Raw genomic sequence first — 25,901 nt, 5'->3', positions numbered from 1 at the left:
CTGGCTCCCACCTCTGTTGTGGGAGTAGGGGTCCCCTCCTGTCTGCTTAATGGAGGATTGGTGATAACTGGGTGCCCTGGCAGGACTTACCACTTATGTTGGGATCAGAGCTGCTCCCATCGCCCCCTTTGAAACAAAACACATGTTTTAGATCACTTTACAGCCTGTGTTTTAAACATGACAGGGAGCTGATTGGTTGGTACTTTATCTCTCTCCAAGTCTTAGTACATAGGGCCTGATTCAGAGCTGAACGCTCTGACCAGAGCGCTCGCTCTGAATCAGGGCCCTCCTACCTTTTTTTGGAGCGTCCTCATGGACGCTCGCATAGCTGTGGGTGACCACCCACAGCTATAGCGAGCGTCCATGATGATGGTCGCGATGGTCTTGAGAAAGGTACAGTACAAGGGGACTGTGAAAGACAGAGTTGTGATACTAGCAGCCACGCCATTCCTCCTGCCGCGTATCATTACGCTTACTCTGCAGCTTTATACCAATTCCTGTGGCACACGGTGAGCGTCTTTGTATGTGACTGTGATGCGACCGAGACAAACAATTTAGGAAAAAGTGCACAAAGCGTCTAAGTCATGCCAAGCTTCCGGTGCCATATGGTGCAAAAGCAATAAGTGAATGGGGGCACATCTGTATTGTGCGGGCAAAGGGGGACACATCTGTATTGTGCGGGCAAATGGGGACACATCTGTATTGTATGAGCGAATGAAGACATCTGTATTGTGCGACTGAATGGGGACACATCTGTATTGTGCGGGTGAATGGGGACACATCTGTATTGTGCGAGTAAATGAAGACACATCTGTATTGTGCGAGTGAATGGGGACACATCTGTATTGTGCGGGTGAATGGGGACACATCTGTATTGTGCGGGTGAATTGGGACACATCTGTATTGTGCGGGTGAATGGGCACACATCTGTATTGTGCGGGTGAATGGGCACACATCTGTATTGTGCGAGTGAATCGGGACACATCTGTATTGTGCGGGTGAATGGGGACACATCTGTATTGTGCGAGTGAATGAGGACACATCTGTATTGTGCGAGTGAATGAGGACACATCTGTATTGTGCGAGTGAATGGGGACACATCTCTATCTATCTATCTATCTATCTATCTATCTATCTATCTATCTGTTCTGGTTGGCTTTCTGCCCTGAACCCCTCATTAATATTAATTCAGCAGCACTGCAAGCACATGGAAAAAAACACCAGGCAGGACACATTGTTAACGCTTTATTTGACTTTGTACACATAAAGCAGAGAGCAATCAGTAGTATCTTTTCCTCAAGGAAATGCTAAAAACAAGAAAAAAAACAATCAGAACTTAACTCTTTATCTGCTGGAGCTTTCTGCACTTGGTACAATGTAGGGTTTATCCTTGCATCACACACCTTCCTGCAATTTGCTATAATGCCACACGGTGGAGATAGTGGGCAATACGTGCGGTACCTGCCAAGTTGTAGAACAATATAACACATAATTGGCAAATATACTGTAGCTGTTGCCCCAGGACAGGGTTCTTATAATGAATCCAATGCAGTTACAATAAAAGGGAGCTTCAAGTCATTGTAATATCCAAGTGATAATTAGATTATATGAAAATGAAGTCGTCTCTTGGTCAGAAACATATGTAAGCTGTTCCTAACCTATCTACTTCTGAGCCCTGACATTGCAGGTAACGTCTATTGTGGAAAGAGAGTAACCTGGATCTCCTATACCCCTTTCTCTAATGGATTTAGGGCCTGATTCAGCAAGGATCGCAACTGCTAATATACACGCAAATCGGCCGATTGTTGCGTTCTGCAAGCGTATGCATCGCAGAGCGCGAACCAGCCACTGTGATCGGGACTGTGATTATAGTGGCTACACAGACCCTTCGCAGAGTGATTGACAGGAAGTGCCGTTTGTGGGTGGTGATGAAGGGGGTGCCAGTTGCATGGGCATGCATAAATTAGTCACTGTGATGCTATATGCAGCCTGAGGACTCATAGCGTGCAATGAAGTTAGCAATTTCTGAGTAAGGTCAGACCTTTTGCAAGTGTGCGTGAGGCTGCGATGGTACTCGATAGTACCGATGGTTTTGCAGTCTTGCTAAACATTACGGATGTGTGTAAGGTAAAGTGGGCATCCTTATATAGTGCTGCAACAGCATAGAGTGCAATGGATTAGCATACTATCGCAGTGAGACTGCGCACGTAATCGCTTTTGCAATCGCAGTTGCGATCGTTAGTGAATCAGGCCCTTATTACAATAAAAGTGTATGCGCTGTTGCTACATTCTGCAAAACATTTAACCTTTAGTGCTGCAGAAAATGTCTCAGTTTATGTAAAAAAAATGTTGGTCTTAGATATGCAAATTGAATCTAACTTGAAAATGCATACATCAGGCGCACAACTGCACTTACGCCCAAATACAGCGTAGAAATGCAGCCTGACAGTGTTACGTTATAAATACAAAAGTTGAATGGCCCTATTTATGCACAGTATAATGTAATGAAATGTCATATACTGTACATAAGGGAGAACAGCGTCTTGACTGATATTAATAAATACGAAAGTTGCATTTTCCATACAAAATGTTATTAAATATAAAACACTGTCATTAAATTCATTGTACAATCTTCTCTCCTGCCGTGTCCAGAGGATCTAGGCGGCCGCCGCCTGACACAGTGTAACAGGTAAGATCATGAATAAAGACACCCTGCTGATGTCATCACCCTGCGCCTTTATACCAGGCATCTGGTACCCGCAGAGGACACGCCTCCTAAGAAGGGTATATAGAGGTGTCTGATTAGGTGGCATCTCCTTGCTGCATGCTGTAATTACATGTACACACTCTTAAGTCTTAAGCTGTAAGATGCGCTTATGTCTGAATACAACCATATTTGCGCAGTATGGAAAGGCGTACATCTCTTACCCTACAAATGGACCTGTGTCCAACTGTGAGACCCAGAATCATAGGAGTCCCTTTATCCACTATAATGGCAAGTAATGCTTGGTGGCCATCACAGGGGTGCTGTCTAATTCCTTTCCCCACTATAATCCAAGCAGATATATACTGTACCCCATCTTCATGTGTGATGGTCTTTTTAGCTTCGCAGCACATAGTGCAATTTGTAAATGTAATACCTTAGAGGCAGAACTGTTAAGGTCGCCACTTTAAAATGGCTACAGCGGGGGGGAGGGGCCAGACAACCAATCAGAAGGTGCTGTTTCTGTGTTTGCAGCTTCTGATTGAGCCTCCTGCCCACGCTGCCTCTGAATCTACGCACAGCTCCAGTTTTCAGATGGGGGTACACCATAAGCTGCATGACGCAGCCCTTGTATTCCAGGGTCTTTTAGGGTTAAAATGCGCAGCTTCCCTATCCTACTTCCTGTGTATAGATACGTCTCTAGGACAGTGCATATGGCATTTGTTTACTTGAAGCTGATGCCTTGTCAGTCGGGCACGTGGTGTGAGAACTAAGTGGGCACATCCACTAGACGATCTACTCCCTGTCCAATCTCTAAACGATGTTCCCTTGATTTTTTCCCTTGAAAATGATTTGCAAACTATCTTTAATAGATCAAGTGAAATTGACCTGCATGTTCAGTCGACTGACGAGACGATCAAACGACCAGCGGGAGCGCGCATCGTTGATCGTTAACGACCAAACACTGCACGATTTATAAACGATTTTTAAACGATTGAACGATAACGACGTCGTTATCGTTCAATCGCCTGCTAAAATCGTGTTGTGGATGCCCCCCTTTAGTTATGTAACATTGAAGCTTTCTCCAGCAGTTAAAGACCCGAAACATTGTAGCAGAATATGGGATCATACAGAAACACGCGCACACACACACACCACTACACCATAGTGCAATATCTAGTACACAGACACAAAGAGATCCACCTGGCAGGCACGAGGTTGGTGGCTTAGTGGATGCTGGTGGACTCCCGTCTGCTGTGGTCGGCAAGGTACAAAGAACAGGGGCCTAGAAATGACGTTATTATGGCAATAGATGCAGGACGTTAGTTACATAAATATAAAAGCTGTAAACAGTCACCAGCCCATTAAACAGTGCACAGTAAAACATTGCTCCACACCTTTGGAGTATTAACATTCAGCGGGAGAGAGAGACGGCCCTTAGGCCGGGGCAGATAGAGCTGGGGCCTACGTGTCTTCATTTTTAACCTGCAGTTTGGCCCTAGATATGCTGCAGTACATTGTGCTGAGTCCATGTCAGTGTGCGTTATAGCTCAAAGTGGCTATTGTGCTAAAATGAAATTCCAAAGGACTTTTGTGTCCACAGTACAGTACGGACACCAACCTAGGAGCTAGCCTGATTCTGGGCCTCTGCACTCACCTAGCCCTTCGGTTATGTCTGTGCTTATCCGGATAATTACAGTGTGATGAGATTGCCGCTACAGGGCAAAGCCCATACAAAATGTCTCTGACAGCGACCTCTTGTGATTCTGTCGCTGAAAGTGGCGGCGACTGTTATCTATAGATTGTTGCACCAATGGCGTGGAGCTTTGCTGGCTGCGCCCCGCTGTCACTGGTCCCCGCATCTCAGCTTCAGAACTGAAGGGATTGTGCTGATCTCCAGTGTTGGTGGAACAGATGACTCTGTAGCGTTGCCAGACACTGGTCCATTCATAGCACAGATCTGGACAATGCCTGGTGTTTTGTGTTGGATGGTCAGAGCAAAGACTGAGCCTCTCCCCACCTCCAGCAAATAAAGGTCAAGTGATATTCGGGGGTGAATTCATCATGTGGAAGGGGATGGGGGGGGTTTGCAGTCATAATAAAGATCCCCAGTTGATATGATTAATCACATATGCACAACCGCAGGAACAGCATTACATAGCGTTGCAGGAATCTCACCATTCCATTAAATAGTTACATATGAGATGATTTAGCCCTTTCTCAGAAATCCCCAAATTGTCTCCATTTAACGTCCGATTCTCCTGTGCTGAATAGTTCCACAATGACAATTTTTCCAGCATTCTTCAAGTCAGGACAGGTTCGAGAACTTCCTCTTTGTATGAATCCTTCTTTAAAGTTTGTGCTATTCTACCTTTATAAGCAGAAATAAGATCTTCTCTAAATTATTCCACATTCATTTAATGAACAGGATATAGACAGTCTGACACTAGCGCTCAGGGAGCTCCTCTCTCACCATAATTTTGGTTGCCCAGATCAGAAAATCACCGTAGAAAGCAGCGCGCTATTCCACAGTACAGGTCTTCGCATCTTTCCAATTGCCGGTTTTCTCCGCAGTCTTTTCTCACGCCTGGGTCTCCTGGTTTCCTTCTCTAGCGCACAAACCAACCATCTAATGTCACTATCTAAACCAACATGACTTTGGCGTTTCAATTCTACAAATGACTGAAGTCGGCCACTGATTACTTTTCATTGAACTTGTGACACACTGGTGCGTGGCCCTGAGCACGTTATCACCCTGTGGGTCTGGTGCTGGTGACACCCGTGTGCCCATCTTCTACTGGTTACTGGCTTCCCGTGGAATCTATTGTGTAACACATTCGGCAGGATTATCAGCAGCTTCGCCCTCCATGTCTGGGTTCAGCGTCTTTTTCTGCTCAATTTCCCCCTGGTCAGAAGAAAAGGAAAGTTAGCGGCTATGCCACAGGCAGGTATAGGTAGTATATGGTGCGGGGGCTTCAGATGTCCTATTCAATGTATGTTCAAGGCACAAAGTATGTGATACGAACAAGCACAGAAACTGTATCAGGATAGAAATACAAATAAGCAACTTCTTATGGAGCGTAGCAGTGTTGTCCAAATGTCAGTGCAAAGGTAGCATGGAGGGATAATATCATGGGTTTAACATGGAGCGATAATGTGGGGTAACATGAAGAGATAACAACATGGAGATATAACATGGTGCAGCATTGTGAGTTCATCTGGATGGATAATGTGGGGTAGCATGGAGGGATAACAGCATGGGATAACATGGAGAGATAACGTGGGACAGTCTGGAGGTTTAACATGATTAGGCATTGAAAGGTAACAGCATGGGGTAAAATGGAGGGATAACATGGAAGGATTGGCCACTGTGGATTTAGTAAGTGCACCGTGCCAGCCTACAGCGACTGCAGCAATATATCCCAACGCCTCAGTAAGTGCACCCTGCCAACCTACAGTGACTGCAGCAATATATCCCAACGCCTCAGTAAGTGCACCGTGCCAACCTACAGTGACTGCAGCAATATATCCCAACGCCTCAGTAAGTGCACCGTGCCAGCCTACAGTGACTGCAGCAATATATCCCAACGCCTCAGTAAGTGCACCGTGCCAGCCTACAGTGACTGCAGCAATATGTCCCAACGCCTCAGTAAGTGCACCGTGCCAACCTACAGTGACTGCAGCAATATATCCCAACGCCTCAGTAAGTGCACCGTACCAACCTACAGTGACTGCAGCAATATATCCCAACGCCTCAGTAAGTGCACCGTACCAACCTACAGTGACTGCAGCAATATATCCCAACGCCTCAGTAAGTGCACCGTACCAACCTACAGTGACTGCAGCAATATATCCCAACGCCTCAGTAAGTGCACCGTACCAACCTACAGTGACTGCAGCAATATATCCCAACGCCTCAGTAAGTGCACCGTACCAACCTACAGTGACTGCAGCAATATATCCCAACGCCTCAGTAAGTGCACCGTGCCAGCCTACAGTGACTGCAGCAATATATCCCAACGCCTCAGTAAGTGCACCGTGCCAACCTACAGTGACTGCAGCCATATATCCCAACGCCTCAGTAAGTGCACCGTGCCAGCCTGCAGCGACCGCAGCAATATGTCCCAACGCCTCAGTAAGTGCACCGTGCCAACCTACAGTGACTGCAGCAATATATCCCAACGCCTCAGTAAGTGCACCGTGCCAGCCTACAGTGACTGCAGCAATATATCCCAACGCCTCAGTAAGTGCACCGTGCCAGCCTACAGTGACTGCAGCAATATATCCCAACGCCTCAGTAAGTGCACCGTGCCAACCTACAGTGACTGCAGCAATATATCCCAACGCCTCAGTAAGTGCACCGTGCCAACCTACAGTGACTGCTGCAATATATCCCAATGCCTCAGTAAGTGCACTGTGCCAACCTACAGTGACTGCAGCATTATATCCCAACGCCTCAGTAAGTGCACCGTGCCAGCCTACAGCGACTGCAGCAATATGTCCCAACGCCTCAGTAAGTGCACCGTGCCAACCTACAGTGACTGCAGCAATATATCCCAACGCCTCAGTAAGTGCACCGTGCCAGCCTACAGTGACTGCAGCAATATATCCCAACGCCTGAGTAAGTGCACCGTGCCAGCCTACAGCGACTGCAGCAATATATCCCAACGCCTCAGTAAGTGCACCGTGCCAGCCTACAGTGACTGCAGCAATATATCCCAACGCCTCAGTAAAGAACAAAACACTGGATTGAGAAATGGTCTCTCCTGACTCCCACTTATTACCCTGAGGTCTCACCTTGTAGAAATAATGGGCAGAATAGTTCACCCACTTCTTGATTTCCGTCCTCTCCTCCAAAGACATAGAGCGCAGAGCTATCTTGGATGCTGAAGCAGCGGGCATGTGAAACTCTACCTCCACATGGCGGGCAAAGCTCTTGGGCACCTCCCGGTCTGAGCCCAGCTCCAGGTGGCAGTAGAAACAGTGGGGATGACCAGATCCTGAGGTAATTGAGAGGGATAAATTGTACAGTCTGCATAGCAGTGCGAACATCAGTGTCAGACAACCGCTGGGCTAATTGTTTTTCCACATATTTTATTGGATTAAAAACCAGAGTTTCAGGTACATTTCTGTTAGAGAACAGTTTATTCTGTGTCGTATAGAGAGTTAGGGGGTCATGTCAGTTAGGAGCGAGTTGGATCCTGCGGGACGTCTGATGGCGAATTTACACGGATATTGCAAATTAGCCTTTATTAGTCTACATCCCCCAGAGCAGGTGAAAAGGTAGAGAGAATCTTTATAGTAAGGTATACATGTCAGGAGACGGTGCAGAACCTATGGTACACCCCTCATGCATTTGGAAGATTTAAATAGTATAATTTGGCCCCTAAAGACATATCATTTTTTTCAGGTAAATTGCTCTAAAAAGTATAAAAATTGGTTAAATTATGTGGGACAGGTATGTGGAGGTGTAAATGATGTAGGACAGGTATGTGGAGGTGTAAATGATGGGGGACAGATATATGGAGGTGTAAATGATGGGGGACAGGTATGGGGAGGTGTAAATGATGGGGGACAGGTATGGTGAGGTGTAAATGATGGAGGACAGGTATGTGGAGGTGTAAATGATGGGGGACAGATATATGGAGGTGTAAATGATGGGGACAGGTATGTGGAGGTGTAAATAATGTAGGACAGGTAAGCAGAGGTGTAAATGATGTGGGACAGGTATATGGAGGTGGAAATGATGGGGGACAGGTATATGGAGGTGTAAATGATGGGGGACAGATATATGGAGGTGTAAATGATGGGGGACTGGTATGTGGAGATGTAAATGATGGGGGACAGGTATGGTGAGGTGTAAATGATGGGGGACAGGTATGGGGAGGTGTAAATGATGGGGGACAGGTATGGGGAGGTGTAAATGGTGGGGGACAGGTATGGGGAGGTGTAAATGATGGGGACAGGTATGGGGAGGTGTAAATGATGTGGGACAGGTATGTGGAGGTGTAAATGATGTAGGACAGGTACATGGAGGTGTAAATGATGTGGGACAAGTATGTGGAGGTGTAAATAATGTGGGACAGGTATGTGGAGGTGTAAATGATGGGGGACAGGTATGTGGAGGTGTAAATGATGGGGGACTGGTATGTGGAGGTGTAAATGATGTGGGATAAGTATGTGGAGGTGTAAATAATGTGGGACAGGTATTTGGAGGTGTAAATGATGGGGGACAGGTATGGGGAGGTGTAAATGATGGGGGACTGGTATGTAGAGGTGTAAATGATGTGGGACAGGTATGGTGAGGTGTAAATGATGTGGGATAAGTATGTGGAGGTGTAAATAATGTGGGACAGGTATTTGGAGGTGTAAATGATGTGGGACAGGTATTTGGAGGTGTAAATGATGTGGGACAGGTATGTGGAGGTGTAAATGATGTGGGACAGGTATGTAGAGGTGTAAATGATGTGGGACAGGTATGGTGAGGTGTAAATGATGTGGGACAGGTATTTGGAGGTGTAAATGATGTGGGACAGGTATGTGGAGGTGTATTGATGGTTAAGTGCTTTCTATACCTGCAGATAGGAGTTGGAAGTGTTTTTTTACAACACTTTACAAACTTGTATAAGAACACTGAAATATTACTATACAGACCTGTTTCTCTACCCCAAACTACTGTAAAGAGTTTAATTAGCTGAAAAACACTCGCTTACTATCAATTTTCAACCATTAATAAAATATTTAAAAATCAGCCATGTGATTACATTTAAGAAACTCCAGTACTTTCCTTATGGCCACTAACAGCCGTCTATATGTTCCCACACTAACAGCCGTCTATATGTTCCCACACTAACAGCCGTCTATATGTTCCCACACTAACAGCCGTCTATATGTTCCCACACTAACAGCCGTCTATATGTTCCCGCACTAACAGCCGTCTATGGGCCTGATTCAGACCCGCTCGCTAGATGCGGGCGCTCGCTCCCAGCGTATGGAAATTCAGCTAAGTGACGTCATGGCAGCCGCTCGCACGGCAAGGCATAAGCACGCACACTATGTCTGGGCGAGCGATCACTTTGTGCTTACAGACGCCCACCAGCCTGTCTGTAGCCGCCCACTTGCGTATTTCATCTCCAGGAAGTACAGTATATACAACCATCAGTACATCAGGTTCCATCGGATCTGACCGCAGCGCTTGCGGTTGACTGCACCCTACCGCAAGCACTGCGATCACTTCAGTGTATTATTCAACCAGGTGATGTGTACTATGACGCTGGCTGTTAATTATGCACACCACAAAAACGGCGTTGAAACACTCAGGCACGCCTGTGTCTGCAACTCCACTCCCCTGTTACTACTGCCCTGCCCCTGTTACCACCCACAAATGGCCTCTCCTGTCACTCATTCCACTGGGCTGTCTTTGCAGGGCGAGCGAGCACATTCCGATCGCTCGTACTACTTTGCACACGCGCACTGCGAACTACACGCATGTGCACATTAGTGAACATCGTCTGCAACAAGCGGCCCGCATGCTAGCAAGCGGGTCTGAATCAGGCCCTATATGTTCCCGCTATCTCAGTATATAACAGCCTTCTTTATGGTCCCGCTATCTCAGTATATAACAGCCGCCTATATGGTCCCACTATCTCACTATATAACAGCCGTCTATATGGTCCCACTATCTCACTATATAACAGTCGTCTATATGGTCCCGCTATCTCAGTATATAACAGCCATCTATATGTTCCTGCTATCTCACTATATAACAGCCGTCTATATGGTCCCGCTATCTCACTATATAACAGCCGTCTATATGGTCCCGCTATCTCAGTATATAACAGCCATCTATATGTTCCCGCTATCTCAGTATATAACAGCCGTCTATATGGTCCCGCTATCTCAGTATATAACAGCCGTCTATATGATCCCGCTATCTCAATATATAACAGCCGTCTATATGTTCCCGCTATCTCAGTATATAACAGCCGTCTATATGGTCCCGCTATCTCAGTATATAACAGCCGCCTATATGGTCCCACTATCTCAGTATATAACAGCCGTCTATATGGTCCCGCTATCTCAGTATATAACAGCCTTCTTTATGGTCCCGCTATCTCAGTATATAACAGCCGCCTATATGGTCCCACTATCTCAGTATATAACAGCCGTCTATATGGTCCCACTATCTCAATATATAACAGCCATCTATATGGTCCCGCTATCTCACTATATAACAGCCGTCTATATGGTCCCGCTATCTCAGTATATAACAGCCGTCTGTATGTTCCCGCTATCTCAGTATATAACAGCCGTCTATATGTCCCCAGTTTATCGTGCACTGCCGCCATGTATGCAAGTTTTGTGATGTCAGTTGCCTTTTGCAAACTCGCATCTAAATAAATTGACCCCTGAGAGTTAGAGTGTTACATGTAGCTTAGACTGCTCGACACTAGAGGATCCCTAGCAGCTGTGGAACTACAAATCCCAGATTGGAGGTCATAATGGGACTTTTACAACATTTGGAGAACTAAAGTCTATCCAATATCTGATCTACACAAAAAGAAACAGAGGATATCCCTGAATGCATTTGGTACAGTTGTGTATAAGTAAGTAAATAGTTGCCTATGCAGTAGTAGTCAGTTAGTGTTTAATGCCAATAACCCAGTAATGTCGGTGAGGACTATATTGGGATTCAGCCCTTAGACTGCAGTGCCGTCTAATAATTGATCCTGGCTAAAGAGGAAAACAAACTAAAGGGGTTTTTGCTTTGATAATTGCACTTGTAATACGCGGACTAGCAAGTACCAGAGGGGCGGGTTCAGAAGCTGACGCAGTGGCAATATGCGATATGAACTGAGGGCATGATTCAGAACCGGATGCTCTTTAAGAGCGCTCACTCTGAATTAGGGCATTTTTATTTTTGTTTTGTTTCGGCCTCCTAGCCGCCCGCATGGCTGTGGGTGACCACCCACAGCTTTTGCGAGCGGCCAGGTGATGGTCGCGATGGTGGTAGGGTCTCGTTCCCGCAAGCCCCAGTGAGCTTTCGGCTCTAAATGTGATGTCAGTGGTGCCTCCCACAAACAGCAGGCATTCCTTCAAGAACTCCTCCGTTTGTGTAGCCACCCCCCCTGCCCGTCTCCAAAACGGGGCGAGATGTCAATCATAATCGACAACCACCCTGTTTTGGTGCGAGACCAGTAGCGACGAAGCATCTGTCGCTGGCCGGGTCTAGCGCATGCGCACGCCAGAGCCGGCTCCGGCGTGCACATGCGCAGTGGGGGACCATCGACCAGCTTGCGAGCGCTGTTCACTAGCGAGCGGGTCTGAATCAGGCCCCCAGGTTATGGGTTATTATAATGGACATTTCTGGGAAGTAACGGGGTGGTGAAGCCGACGCAGTTGCGTCTTTAAAACCGGCTTCTAACAGAGATGCAGAACTGCTGACATAGGAGCCCATGCACAGACGGGGAAACTACACCTGCCACAGGGAGGGTGCAAGTTTAGATTGTGCTTCTAAATGACACGCATAGACGGAAATGCACGCAGTCTTAAGACTCTGCTAGTGGGCATCTAAGACCTTAAAATATGGGACGCGGTATTAGCATTAAAACACGGAAGCATCCACCTCTGTATCAGGCCCAGGGCCTCCGCTGTTAAAAAAATGTTCTCACTTCAAAATAATTTGTGTTTTCAACCAGAAGATGTGCTGGAGGTACAAAGAGTTAAGGCTCTTGGTGGACAATTTGTCTTACCTGAGTTTTTATCAGGCAGTCTGTTAATTCGCCACACGATGGCGTTGTAGGCATGCTCATATTTAGCAGTTCCCAGTGTAACTCTCATGGCCGGTTCTGAACCAGACAAGCTGGGAGAGCCAAAACTGGCTTCCCTATTGACTTTGGCCTTCAGAGACCTCTCCCCTAATACACTGTCTCTCCGGAAATAATTTACCCATTCGTGGGGAACTGGGTGTCGAATAGTGACATTTTCACAGGGAACCTGTGACAGACTGTCTCGGTTAGAGGAGAAGCCTGTGGACATGACTAGCCAGCTTTGTAGCTCAACCTCAGCCCCACGAACACATGCCTGGGTCCTCAGTGTGAAGGGCAATGTCTTTTCGGAAAATACTGTCCTAAACCTCATTAATTCAAACCTGCAGGCATCCATTGGGCTGAACACTACAATCCTGGAGCTGTGGAATGCCTCTTCGTCTGCTGATGAATGGAATTGGCAATCGTGCAGTCTCACCCACTTGGTGGTCGTAGTTGGCATGATGTCCTGTCTGGAGACAACTTCGTTGCCTTTAATGAGAACATCATTGAGCCCTATCCTGCAGTCCGCCAGCCCTGAGATGAAACTGAGAACATGAATGTGTGTGACCACTGAGTGCTGAAGCAGCTGGTTGTCTCCTTTGCTCAGGATTCCACGGAATTCATCTCTGATATCCAAAGTGATCTCCTCTTCATTGTAATTTAGGTGCACAGTGCTAAGGTCTACTGTGGCAACAAGGCGGAACAGAACATCTTGGACTGTAGAGATGATACTTATAAAGTCTGAATAGTCTGTCGTTCCCAGCTTAACAACCTGTTCTTTCTCTCCCGTGTGAGTGATTAGAGGCATTGGCTGGTACTTCCGTTTCTCCCTATACAGTACCCGGTCGATTCGTACTGTATGAATCCTCCCATTTTCATCATAGTTTTGAAGTTTAGGATCGGAAATCTCATGGTTGACCTCCAGCTGAAACTCTCTGAATGGCTTTTCCAAACCTTTTTCGTAAAACAGCTGCAAGGACCCAGTCTCCGTGACTTTAACATAGATGGGACCCCAGTGTCTTGAAGACATAATGTTCTTCTTCTCTGGAATCCTCAGCATCATCGGCCAGCCATCCTTTGGTTGAGGCTTAGTAAAAGTTAAACATGGACCAAGAGGCTCATCAAATTTTAGAGGGTCATCAGGTAAGTTAGGGCTGCCAGGGGAATCTGGGTCTTCAATTTGAATCTGCTTGAGATGTTCAACGGTGTCCGCCTGTAAAGCCTTTTTCCGGTAGTCTTCAAACTGTTCGGTGTCAAGTTCTTCAGCGAGGATGGAGATGGAATTTCTTTGGCATGAGTCTACCCCACTGGATACTGAAGAGTGTTGAGAACGTCTCTCCTGCTCCTCAAAGAAGGAGCTGAATGGGTTGATTGGGGATGGCTGGACATCTTTTAAGGCCTCGTCTAGGAATGGATTGGGGGCCTTCGTAGGAGTAGAATTTAATGAGAGCTGTCTATGTAAAGAGGAGAAGTCAAGTCTCTGAGCCCTGGTAAGGTCAACCAGCGAGCTCTTGGGTCGTTCTCTCTTTCTTATGGAGTTGCAGTTTCTCTCAGGTGCAGAAGGTGATTTTGGACCCTCTGTTGATTTCCAAGTCGATTCCTTTGGACAAGGTGCAGTAGTTTCATCTTCGAAAGTGACCCAGCTTGGGAATCGAGACCTTGTGGCTGTTCCTGTGTGACCATTCACTGTGCAGCTATTGGCTGGCCACGTAGTGGTCTCCATATCTAACGCTTCATCATCCTGGAAGGAGGAGTTATCTGTGGTAAGAATATATACAATTAGTACGCAGATGCGAGATACACTCAGTTTGTCTGGAAAACACAAGTAGATTAAAAAACAAACAAAAACAAAAAAACAGAAGAAGCAAAAAAAAGTTAACAATGTTAGGTCATTAACACTCCACATCATGTAAACAGGACACTATCAGGCCTGCAGATTTCCAGAGTCTCTGTGTGAACTCCAGGAGCTATGACCTCTCCCAGCACAGGGGCCGGATTCAGGAAGAGACTGTGACAGGAGCTGGGACTGCATACAGAGATAAGGATTGGAGGAAGAGGAGACTGGCAGGACACTCAGCTGCGCTGCTGAGAGAGACGCCATGTCCAGGAAGAAGAGCGAGGAACATTGTTGGCCCCGGGTCTCAGTCCAGCTTCCCTAAAACGTTATATACAAGTGAAGAAATAAATGCATAATGGAAATTGGTTCTGCATATGCTGAGGTTCAAATGTCCAAACTGTAACATTCATAACAAAATGTTTAGCTATACTAACATAGGCACGAGCGGCAAAAAAGATTACCTGACCTACAACTCAGGTGACCCCACTGTCATTTATCAAACCTCAGGCAAGGGAGCTTGAGTACCCACAAGGCCCTAATATACTGTATATATTCCTATTCGCATCCTCCCTGTATCAGATGGTACATTCTCAGTCGTATGACTGGTTAAAGATCCAGCTCTTAGGAGGGTAGTAAAACAAACAATACTTTGGGGATATATTTAGGGAGAAAGTGAATGGATTTTCTATTGAATCTCTGCTTTGGTTTCCTTATAGAATAATTCAGGTTCTCCTGCGGTACAGAGATGATTTACCGACCGTATAAAACCAAGAGGCGCTGTGCATGTATTTAGCACTAATGCTGTTATCTGTCCGCCCACACAGTACATACATTGGAGCTGGTGTCCATCCTGATTTTTGATGCCATTATGTGCAGACGCTGATGCTACAGTTACTTTAAAATGAGTTTTACATTACAAACAGTTGGCTAAGGTCTCCCGTCTAAAGCTGGCCATGGAGGGGCTGATTCTCAGTTGGACGGATCTCGCATGGGTGCAAATAGTGAGGGCATCCGCAGATGCATTTTGGCGAATCTCCATCCAATTCTGAGTTGGCCGTATAAGGGGATCTATAGATGCGCTTTCCCCAATATAAGACAAAGCATCACCGGTTGGACCGCCTGGCGCTATTCTGTGTTTGTTTACAAGTAGAGGACAGAGGGGAGAATAACACAGCCGAGGGGATGACAGAGTGCTGGGACAGCTGCTCCTGTTTATAAGCTTCACTCCTGAACAGTTCCTGTCCGTCTTGCTATATATAGGTCTGCGTGTTAAAGGTTTATAGAACTTGGCGCACGTTTCCCCCCCAGTCCTTCATCATATGACATGATGCAACCTGTAGCGGAGGCCACAGCTTCAGTATATTCATCACTGTAGTAGATTCATTAATTCATTTTTATTTCAGCAGGATATCCAGACTTCCTGACCTGCTGTGACTATACTACAATAATAAAACGTTACACATCTTCCAGCATTATATAGGAACTGTCCTGTGAAAACTTACTGCATGGAAACACTGCGTCTATGAACATGAGGAATATCATAGCTTTTATTTCCTATCATTTGCAACTGGACGCGATGATTGGAAACAGGCAAAACATCCAGAGCTATGAACAGGTGACTTTCCGGGGAGCTTTAATGTAATGCTGGCTGTACGCTGGCAGGTGCAGCAGCTAGGTCCCACCGTACGTTGGGCAGATTGGGAACCACCCAGTAGGAAAGTGGGTTGAACGCACGCTGGGTGTGGTCGAAAATAAACGGATATGCGATAATGCTGCACTCATCATCCCATCCCCCTAAAGGGTAGAGATAGATCCCCATCCGTAGATGTACGATGACGTCATCTGCAAGTGTCCCACGTCATTCCCTACCATCCAAGTGGGAATAGAGGGGGAATATGTTCATGTGGCGAGCGAAGCGAGCCACCGTGCCTCCAGCGCCCATCTCTAAAATCATTACCTTTGTCTTATGCTTTAAGGATGTATGACTAAGGGGCCTATTTGCCAAAGTATCCCCAGGATACGATCGCAATGGCAGCCCCCCTAGGTTTATACGGGGGCTGCTATTTTTGAGATTTACCAAGCCCTGGAATACCATCCGGATCAGGTGGGATCTTGGGATCCTGGTACATTATTTCGAAACATTTTATTTACCATCTTGAACTCCACATACGTTAGCAGGCAGGGGGTTATTTATAATGGGTGCAGGGTGTGCGGTGCGGGCCCCCTGCACACGTATTATACTTACCTCTCTGGAGTCCCACGTCGGCGCCGGTTTCTGCGCTGTAAAAAAATGGCTGGAAAATGGCCACCGTTCCCATTCTCCCGTCGTTTGTGCATGCACAGTACAGGGAAAATGGCCGCTGCGGCCATTATCCTGGTGACCTGCGCATGCGCTATAGACAGTCTATAAGTGCGGCACTGGCAGCCGCCGGATGGAGAGGAGGGAGCCCATGACGGAGACTTCACACGGGCTCCCTCCTCTCTAGAAACGCCCGTTAGCAGGACACCATTGTGTCCCCGGAATTACGCATCGTACATGGTGAACATATGTAACATGCATCATACGTGGTGATGACATATAATGAACATCATACGTGGTGAGCAGCTGTAATATATATCATACATGGCCACCAGTTGTAACATGCATCATACGTGGCCAACAGATGTCACGTGCATCATACTGTACCTTGTGATGAGATATAACGGGCATGATACGTGACGACCAGCTGTAACATGCATCATACGTGGTGCTGAGATGTAACGAGCATGATACGTAACATGCATCATACGTGGCGCTGAGATGTAGCAAGCATCATACACGTTAACCAGATGTAATATACCTCATACATGGCCGCCAGATGGAACATGCATCATACGTGGCGATGAGATGGGACATGCATCATACGTGGCGATGAGATGGAACATGGATCATACGTGGCGATGAGATGGAACATGCTCAGACTGCCTCTTTAATTACCACTTAAATGAAATGAATGTGGTTTTCAGACGAGATCCAGATTAGACATGAAATGGCTCTGAGGGCTGATTGCTGTGAGCTGGTGGTTAATGACACGTCTCTGGTGTAACCGGCTGCTCCACAGAGGACTCTTGTGTACGGAGATCATAATCGCTGACTCGCACTATCTGGCAGCACTCCCTTCCAGCATGTAACCTCGCTCTGACATGTCCCCCCATCCCACCCTGCAGATGTCAGCATGGATTCCGGCCAAACGTCAGGAAATGCCTTCAATTGTGGCACATGGGCTTCCAGGAAAACAGGCGCTGTCACTGACTCCTTAGTGTACTTTCCCCATTAGTAAGACATGAGGGCGCGGTACTGTGGGCATTGGGCCTGATTCACATTTAGACACTGTGGCACAGTAGCTGCGCCCTTGTACACATCGGATGTGCGATACTAATGTCGCAGGAGGCGTCTTGTATAAAATGACCCCACCTGCCGGCTTCTGTGATCCGCTGCTGTGCCTGAGAACCAAAGACGCAGCCATCGGATCACTCCGCGTGAACATCGGTCATCTGTGTAACCTACTCAGGGTGGCTGGCGCTTTCACGCAACCGAAGTCAGTGAGGCTGCAGCCAAAGACGCAGCCATTGGCTTCAGCAGGCCAGAAAACAGGCCTGATTCAGAGCCGCTCGTAAGCCGCCGCTCGTTCGCTCCGAGCGATGTTTGCCCAACTGCGCATGCGTACGGATTGTAATACGCATGCGCGAACCAGTCAGTGCGGCCGAAGATCGTTTGTTCGCTAAATAGCGAATGCCTGCTAATATGAGTGACAGGAGGAGGCGTATGTGGGTGGTAACAGGGGAAGGTGCTTGAAAACGGGGAGTGGAGATCAGAACGCAGGCGTGCTTAAAGGTCAAAACGGGCGTTTTATGGGTGTGCATAATTAATACAGCAGCGTCACTGACCACGTCACTGGGTTATTTTATAGCCAGAACTGCTCGCAAACTTGTGGTAGCAAAAACCAACCACAAGAATAGCGAGCAGTTCATACCCTGGTCGATGTACTCGATTAATCTAAAAAATAACGGACATGTCGTAGGATGCGAGCGGCCAGGAGGCGTAGTTTTCCAAAAAACGACTGCAAGTTTGGTTCGCTCGTTCAGACATAGAGGCGTGAACAGACCGCAAAGAGTGAACGGTTCATTTGAATAGCCACCCCTATTCTCTGGACGAGCGAGCGCTAATTGCGTCCGGCTCTGAATCAGGCCCTGTGTCAGGCCCATTGTCTCTAGTGATAACTTGTGACAGTTCCTTATTATCTCACTATAGCATCGGTGGCCTTTGGAGAATGACGAAGCTTTGTGTGCGTATTACCACCTGTTGCCCTGATATTCAGCCATTTACACCCAGGCGCTGTGATATGAGGCAGCCATACATCAGCCATGCTCATCTTTACTGCCTGGAATATACCGGTTTATATCGCCGCGACCATCCCCGTGCAGCAAACCCTCCGCATGGCGACGTCTATGCTGCAAATTCAACACGTGTTGCTCGGGGGTCTCTCCTCTGTCAAATGAGAAGTGGACACAGGACACAAGGGAGAACAAAGACACACGCGGTGTCCAGAGGGGTTATCAGATCCTACGGGGTAAATGTAATAGTCTGCGGACCTCAGACATCGGCGAGTTCCATGCGACACTGCCTGATGTTCTCAAGTAGCAGTCATTTAAAAGGCAAAATCAAACTGGTTTGGTCTTTTAAATGACGGCTACTTTAGAACATCAGGCAGTCTCGCACTGAGCTTGTAGATGCCCGCGGTCCGCAGGCTATTATATTTACCCCCTTATAGCTTACATGAAAAGTACCTTTCACCCTGTACTCCCAGGTCACCCAGAACCTTGTATTGCCTCCTTACAGGAAATACTCATTACTTTGCTGTCCTCTCCAATGTCTGCAGAATACGCACTTCCCCATTCCAACCACACCCTCACACATGCCTGTATATCACTAGGGGAACCCGTACTCAGGAGCCAGGAGTGACCTGGACAGTGGAGACCATGACTGAGAGATGAGGATCGTAGACATCCTCTGAGCAGATAAAGCCACTTTGGGATTCACTCTCCCCACTATGGGCCTGATTCAGACCCACTCGCGAGCGGCTGTCCGCTCGCAAGTGGGTCGATGTTCTGCACTGAGCATGCGCACGACGGAGGGAGCTCCGTCGTGCGCATGCGCCAGACGCGACGAGCGAAGGACTTTCCTTCGCTCGTTGTGTCTGATCAAAGGGGGCGTGCTGTCGATGTTGATTGACAGCACGCCCCCTTTGGTGGGCGTGCCGGGGGCGTGCCTCCCTGACGGGGGCGTTCCTAAGGGAACGCCTCCCGTCAGAAGCCGGCCCACTGACATCACTAGTGATGTCAGTGGGAGTGATTTTGGCTCTGATAGAGCCAAAATCACTCCGGGCCTTGCGGTTGAAGGCCCTCATTCAGAGCCGTACGCTCTGAGCAGAGCGCACGCTCCATTTTCATGGAGCGTCCTCCTGGACGCTCGTATAGCTGTGGGTCACCACCCACAGGCTATACGAGCGTGCATTGTGATGGCCGCGATGGTCGAGACCATCGCGACCATCGAAATTGCGAGCCGGAGCCTGCGGTTGAGGTTTTCAACCGCAAGCTCCGGAGTGATGTCAGTGGGCCGGCTTTTGACGGGAGGCCTCCCGTCAGGGAGGCACGCCCCCGGCACGCCCACCAAAGGGGGCGTGCTGTCAATCAACATTGACAGCACACCCCCTTTGATCGGACACAACGAGCGAAGGACTTTCCTTCGCTCGTCGCGTCTGGCGCATGCGCACGACGGAGCTCCCTCCGTCGTGCACATGCTCAGTCAATAACATCGACCCACTTGTGAGCGGACAGCCGCTCGCGAGTGGGTCTGAATCAGGCCCGAAAACCTCAACCGCAGGCTCCGGCTCGCAGTTTCGATGGTCGGGTTGGTCAAGACCATCGCGGCCATCAAACTGCACGCTCGTATAGGCTATGGGTGGTGACCCACAGCTATACGAGCGTCCAGGAGGATGCTCCATAGTTATGGAGGCCGGCCCTCATTCAGAGCGTGCGCTCTGCTCAGAGCGTACGGCTCTGAATGAGGGCCTATATCTGTGACATACAATCTATATGTAAAGTTATCGACAGTCAAGCTGGGTACACACTGATACAGTATATATGGCCTGCTCCATTGAACGGGCGATATATCCATATTGCATCGCCGGATGTGTACAGCGGATATGTCTGTGAACGAACATATCCGATCTGCTCTGCAGCACAGCCGATGGCGAATGTACGGGCGACCCGCCGATCGCCTGTATACACGCTGCAGGGAGCCGACTGTAATTGACAGCTCACCTGGGCGGGCAAATTTAAACACCTGCCCAGTTGAGCTGCCAAGCGTGGCACATCGGGCAGACCATTGTTAAGTGTGTATACACTTACCAATCGTCAGGCAGGTTGGCGGACCCGTTGGCCTAGTGTGTACCCAGCTTTACACAAGATGTTGGAGAAGAGACATGTAGAGGATTGTGAAGGGCAAAGGACTCCTGATTTTTGGTAGATCTTCCCCCCCTCCCGAGGCACCGCCAGTAATAGCAGCACAAGGCCGGACAATGAGGTCAGGTAGTGTGATGAGAGGGAAACCACTCAGCTCAGCTGCAGAGCATGGATACTTTAGCAACAATGACTGAAATTAATTTACTGTCGGAGGCATTAAGTGCAGTGAGGCGTAGGGGTCCTTACTTTAGAACTCTTCTTACATCCTACAATTTGCCCATCGATGTAAGAAGGTTCCCTGGGGCCCAAAGGCTTAGTACACAAAAGGCTCTCGGAATCCCACGTTCATGTTTGAGGCTTAAGAAATGAAGTTGAGATTTTCCGCTCTTGAGGTCTCATTTGTCTATTCCGGATATTTTTGGACCCAGCATTATCAGCAGTTATAATTAAACAGTCCACATAGTCGGAGAGAGGGACAGAACGTGTATTGTCCCCTGCACAGAATTCAATTGCCTCCCTGCATAATGCCCATATGCCATGGTCCTTACAGTTACCAGGGCTGCTCCCATGTACAACAAGAGAAATCTCACAGCCAAGTATATAAGCTGGAGGGAGCAGAGGAGCTCATTCAGACCCGCTCGCTAGGATGCGTTCGCTCGTAGCTGGCGATGGTTTGCTTTCTGCGCATGTGTACGCATCGCAGTGCGCGAACCAGTGCGAGAGATCGGGAAGCGGTCGTTCACTGCGTATAGACTGCCCAGCAGAGTGAGTGACAGGAGAAGCCGTTTGTGGGTGGTGATAAGGGTAGGTCACTAGAAACGGGGGAGTGGAGGTGCGAACGCAGGCATGCCTAAGCGCCTTAATGCCGTTTCAGAGGCGTGCATAATTAACAGGCAGCGTCGCAGTACACGTCACTTGGTTGTGTTTCACACTGAAGTGATCGCAGTGCTTGCGGTAGGATTTAGTCAACTCAAGCGCTGGTGGGCATCTACATGCACAAATCAATCGCACGCCAAGACATAGTGGGCGTGTTTATGCCTTGCCGTGCGATCGCCTGCCGTGCCGTCACTTAGCCGAATTTGCATACGCTGGGTGCGAGCGTACGCATCTAGCGAGCGGGTCTGAATGAGCTCCAGAGTTATTTCAGTTTTAGGTTTCTGTTATGTCCTAGCTGGGAACCGACTAAACAGCCCACGAAATTCTGAACGATGTGAAGCTGTCAATCAAAGTATTGTGTCTCTCTGGCGAAAAACAATGCACTTTGTATTATAGTAGCAATAAGAATATTATACATTATTATATATGATTGTAGTATTAAGATTAATATTATTATACACTATTTTCATCTTTGTACAGGGGATTCCAGCTGTACCATATGATTAATACAGTACCTTCCTGCATGGAGACCATTACATGCACAATACATATAGGGGCCCATTTATTAAGGATCGCAATTTGCAATGCGATCAGGGCATGCAGTACCGCCCATGATCGCATTGCAAAATGCAATCATACCGGCCGAATGTATGACCCGGCACATGCAGGGAGACGGGCTCCGAAAAGAGCCCGTCCCTGCGATGTGGCCGGAGCGCATTCCGGGCTGCTGCGCATGCGCAGTCCAGTGGACTGCACATGAGCGGCGCCGATTACCGGCGGAGGGATCTTCCAGATCCCTCCGTCGGCTGAAATGCGGGTAAGTGCCCATAGGACACAGCGGCTAACGCTATCTTCAGATACTTGATACATTTGGCAGCATCGCATCCCCCATAGAAACCTATGGGGGAGGCGGCTGCCGGCGGCAATGGAGGGATCGCAGCAGGTATCTCCGATACCTGCTGCGGTCCCTCCTTCATACATCCGGGGGATACTTAGTATTTGAGGTAAACCCCCGAAAACACCAATTGACCTCAAATGCACTTTGATAAATGGGCCCCATAGAGACATACACAACTATCTAGCATACATCTGGGATCAGGCAGCGGACACCTCAGTGAAATCAGCTATAGTAAGTAGAGTAATTTATGGAGATGACACAATGGGGGTCCCCGTCTATCGGCTGTTCTGTCTCTTCCCAGCTCTAAAGGTGCCTATCCACTAGACGATTAAAATGAGCGACTGAACGATAACGATATCGTTCGATAATCGTTTGCAGATTGTTTAAAAAATTGGTCGTTTAGACATCTATCACCGGGCAAACATGCTGGTCAACCTGACGATATCGTCAGGTTGAGCATGTTTGCAGATGATTGATGAGCCTGCACTGAACGACTGCTCGCTCAGTGCAGGCTCATCACAGCCTGGCAAACGACTGCACGATTACAATGTCGTAATCGTGCAGTCTTTTGCCTGTCTGCTAGTGGATGGGCAGCTTAACAGTACATCATACACCCCATGAGTTTCTGGGATATATCAGCTGGGTTAGTAATAAGAAGAAGCTGATGGTATACTGGTGTTTATTTACTTCTCAGTATATACCAGCAGTCAGCGCACAGAACAGGAAACCTTGATGCAGCCGGTAAAGTGCAGAGATTTAGCCTCGGGGTGGGGGAATAATAGTTGGGGTGTGTCTAGGACAGCCCCAGTCTTAACAAGTTAGTAAATGAATAATAGAGCAGGGTGGCCTGCCGGCGCAAAATGCTAGTGACTGTAACCTTCCATTGTTCCCACTAAGTAATGAAAAAAGCAGGATCTGGTGCCAAATCTTTCTACCAGTCTTATAATTACATTTCCATTTGAATAGAAGGCTTAGGGGATATATACTGTATACAAATAAGGTTGCATTATACCGTAGTGAAACTGTGACGTAGTATACTGACAGCTCACCAACAAGTCACAAGGAGAGATCACTGCAAGAATATTAGGCAGAGTGTCAAATTTCTGTATAAGGAAAAAAAGGCAAGAATGAAGGTAGCGCTAGTATTTTCAGATCCTATAGGTATCGCTTTGAGAGGAAGGAAAAAAGGGGGCTCACCCTCCCTGATAGATATAGTTGATAAAAGAAAAACCTCTAGCGCATCCTATAGATACTAAATAAATAAAATAAGCAGTGATAATTATAATGCAGGTTTATTGATCATGCTAACTATTTAAAAAACACTGACTTACAACATGTAACAAATAACATAGAACTGTAGGACATACTAACATATAGAGTAGAGAAATAAAATAAAATAAGATAGAATAAAAAAGGGATGCAGACACGCTATAACTGCAGTTTATCAGGTACCCTTTAGTTTGCCGGCAAACTTTTCAACTGATCGCCCCCTGCTTGGATTTAATTTTTGGACTACATGTGTTGAATTTAAGACATTTCACTACCAAAGGAAATTTCCTGGATATTGATCCTGAATAGGGACCAGAATAATTCGCTATTCAGAGTGTCTGCATCCCTTTTTTATTCTATCTTATTTTATTTTATTTCTCTACTCTATATGTTAGTATGTCCTGCAGTTCTGTTATTTGTTACATGTTGTAAGTCAGTGTTTTTTAAATAGTTAGCATGATCAATAAACCTGCATTATAATTATCACTGCTTATTTTATTTATTTAGTATCTATAGGATGCGCTAGAGGTTTTTCTTTTGTCAAATTTCTGTCTGGTTAATCTTAAATCTGATCCCTACCAGTAATCCCTACTAGTGGTCCCATTACAAATCATCATGTCAGCTGTAAGCAGGATTCCAGCACCTTTATACCCAGGCAGCAGTGGAAGCCACAATTACTACCTTATGCTAATGTGACATTGCATGCAACTAATGCGTAGTCTGTGCGCGTGTAGTCGGAAAACCTGCGCTGCCCATTAACCATACGCCACCTGCCGGAACCGTCATCATTAGTATGGGCACGTTCACCAGCCCCAAGCTGGGTGCCAGAGATCCGCCAAACACAGGCTTCCCAGTACGCACAACTGAGATCGCACGGGGCTGTACTGTACATGCATGCTCACAGCGCTCCCACAAGTCAGGGTGGTTACGTGCGATCGCATTGTCACCGCCCCAGTTCCACGGAAAGTCAGAACCGTCCAAACTAGAATGGGAAGAACATATGCAAAAATGTGTAAATTCGCATCTGCGCCTGCGCTGGCACTGTGGACCTCATTCAGAGTCGGTCGAAGCGGCCGCATGGTCGTACGCGAAAAGGGGCCGTATATGCAAATGACTCCCTCGCAAGTTGCGTCCCTAAGTTCGGATCGGTAATTGGCCGACCAAGGGGAGGAAGCGGTCGGAAGACAAAAAAATACGCCCCCTTCTCGTACGCATTGCACGTCAACTCAGGGCATATAAGGATTAATCGAGACCATCGGGAACCATCGAAACTGGTCGTAGAGCTTAAGGTTGACCATACCCTCTCTTAAGCTCTACGATCATGTCAGTGTAAAAACCTCCCATATCACATGTGCCATGACGCTACTTTGTTAATTATGCACTCCCATAAACCGTATGCACTCCCACAAAACGCCATTCGCATAATTAGGCACGCCTGCGTTCGGATCTCCACTCCCCCGTTTTCAAGCAACTTCCCCTGTTACCACCCACAAACGCCTCAATCTGTCACTCAAACTACCGACCTGGCTGTGTTCAAGGAGAGAGAAATTTCTGATCGTATCGGCTAGTTTGCGCACGCGCATTGCAAACTTTACGCATGCGCAGTATAGCGAACATGGGTGGCGTACGACTGTGCGGACACTTCGACCGACTCTGAATGAGATCCTGTATGCCAAAAGATTGACCGTAGGCATTGGTGCTAAGATATCTGTCCAACTTAGAATCAGGCCCTGGTGCAGTGGTTCCCAAACTGGGTGCTGTGGCACCCTGTGGTGCCTCGGGGCCCTTGTAGGGTACCATGGGTCCAAGACTAAATACAATTATTTATGGTCAATGTGATTGGCAGCCAACAGCACTGGTATTGTCTATTCATTATGTTAATTATCGGGGTCCGAGCGCCGGAGCAATTCATCATTGCGTCGGCGCAGAGACAGCTGATCGGAAAATCAGTTTTCTCCCCGAATGTTTTCATTGGTACTTTCGTAGCAATGGAACTTAGCACTG

At 47.5% G+C, this 25,901-nt stretch overlaps 1 protein-coding gene across 5 annotated transcripts in view; it reads right to left on the bottom strand.

Moving 5' to 3' along the window:
- Positions 1-1,238: 1,238 nt before the first annotated feature.
- The window catches only part of STON2 (stonin 2), a 93,307-nt gene continuing 68,644 nt past the window's right edge, over positions 1,239-25,901 (bottom strand). For all 5 annotated transcript variants that reach the window (XM_088460882.1, XM_088460883.1, XM_088460884.1 and 2 more), the window contains 3 exons: positions 12,462-14,271; positions 7,502-7,709; positions 1,239-5,609 (listed from right to left, as the gene is read on the bottom strand). In XM_088460882.1, coding sequence (XP_088317008.1) covers positions 5,526-5,609; positions 7,502-7,709; positions 12,462-14,271 — 2,102 coding nt within the window. In that variant the 3' untranslated portion in view covers positions 1,239-5,525. The remainder of the gene's footprint in view (positions 5,610-7,501; positions 7,710-12,461; positions 14,272-25,901) is intronic.

This window comes from Taudactylus pleione, unplaced genomic scaffold (assembly GCF_031769625.1).
Source record: "Taudactylus pleione unplaced genomic scaffold, aTauple2 ptg000987l, whole genome shotgun sequence".
In the NCBI taxonomy this organism is placed as follows: Eukaryota; Metazoa; Chordata; class Amphibia; order Anura; family Myobatrachidae; genus Taudactylus; species Taudactylus pleione.
This window is presented reverse-complemented; position numbering and strand designations above follow the sequence as displayed.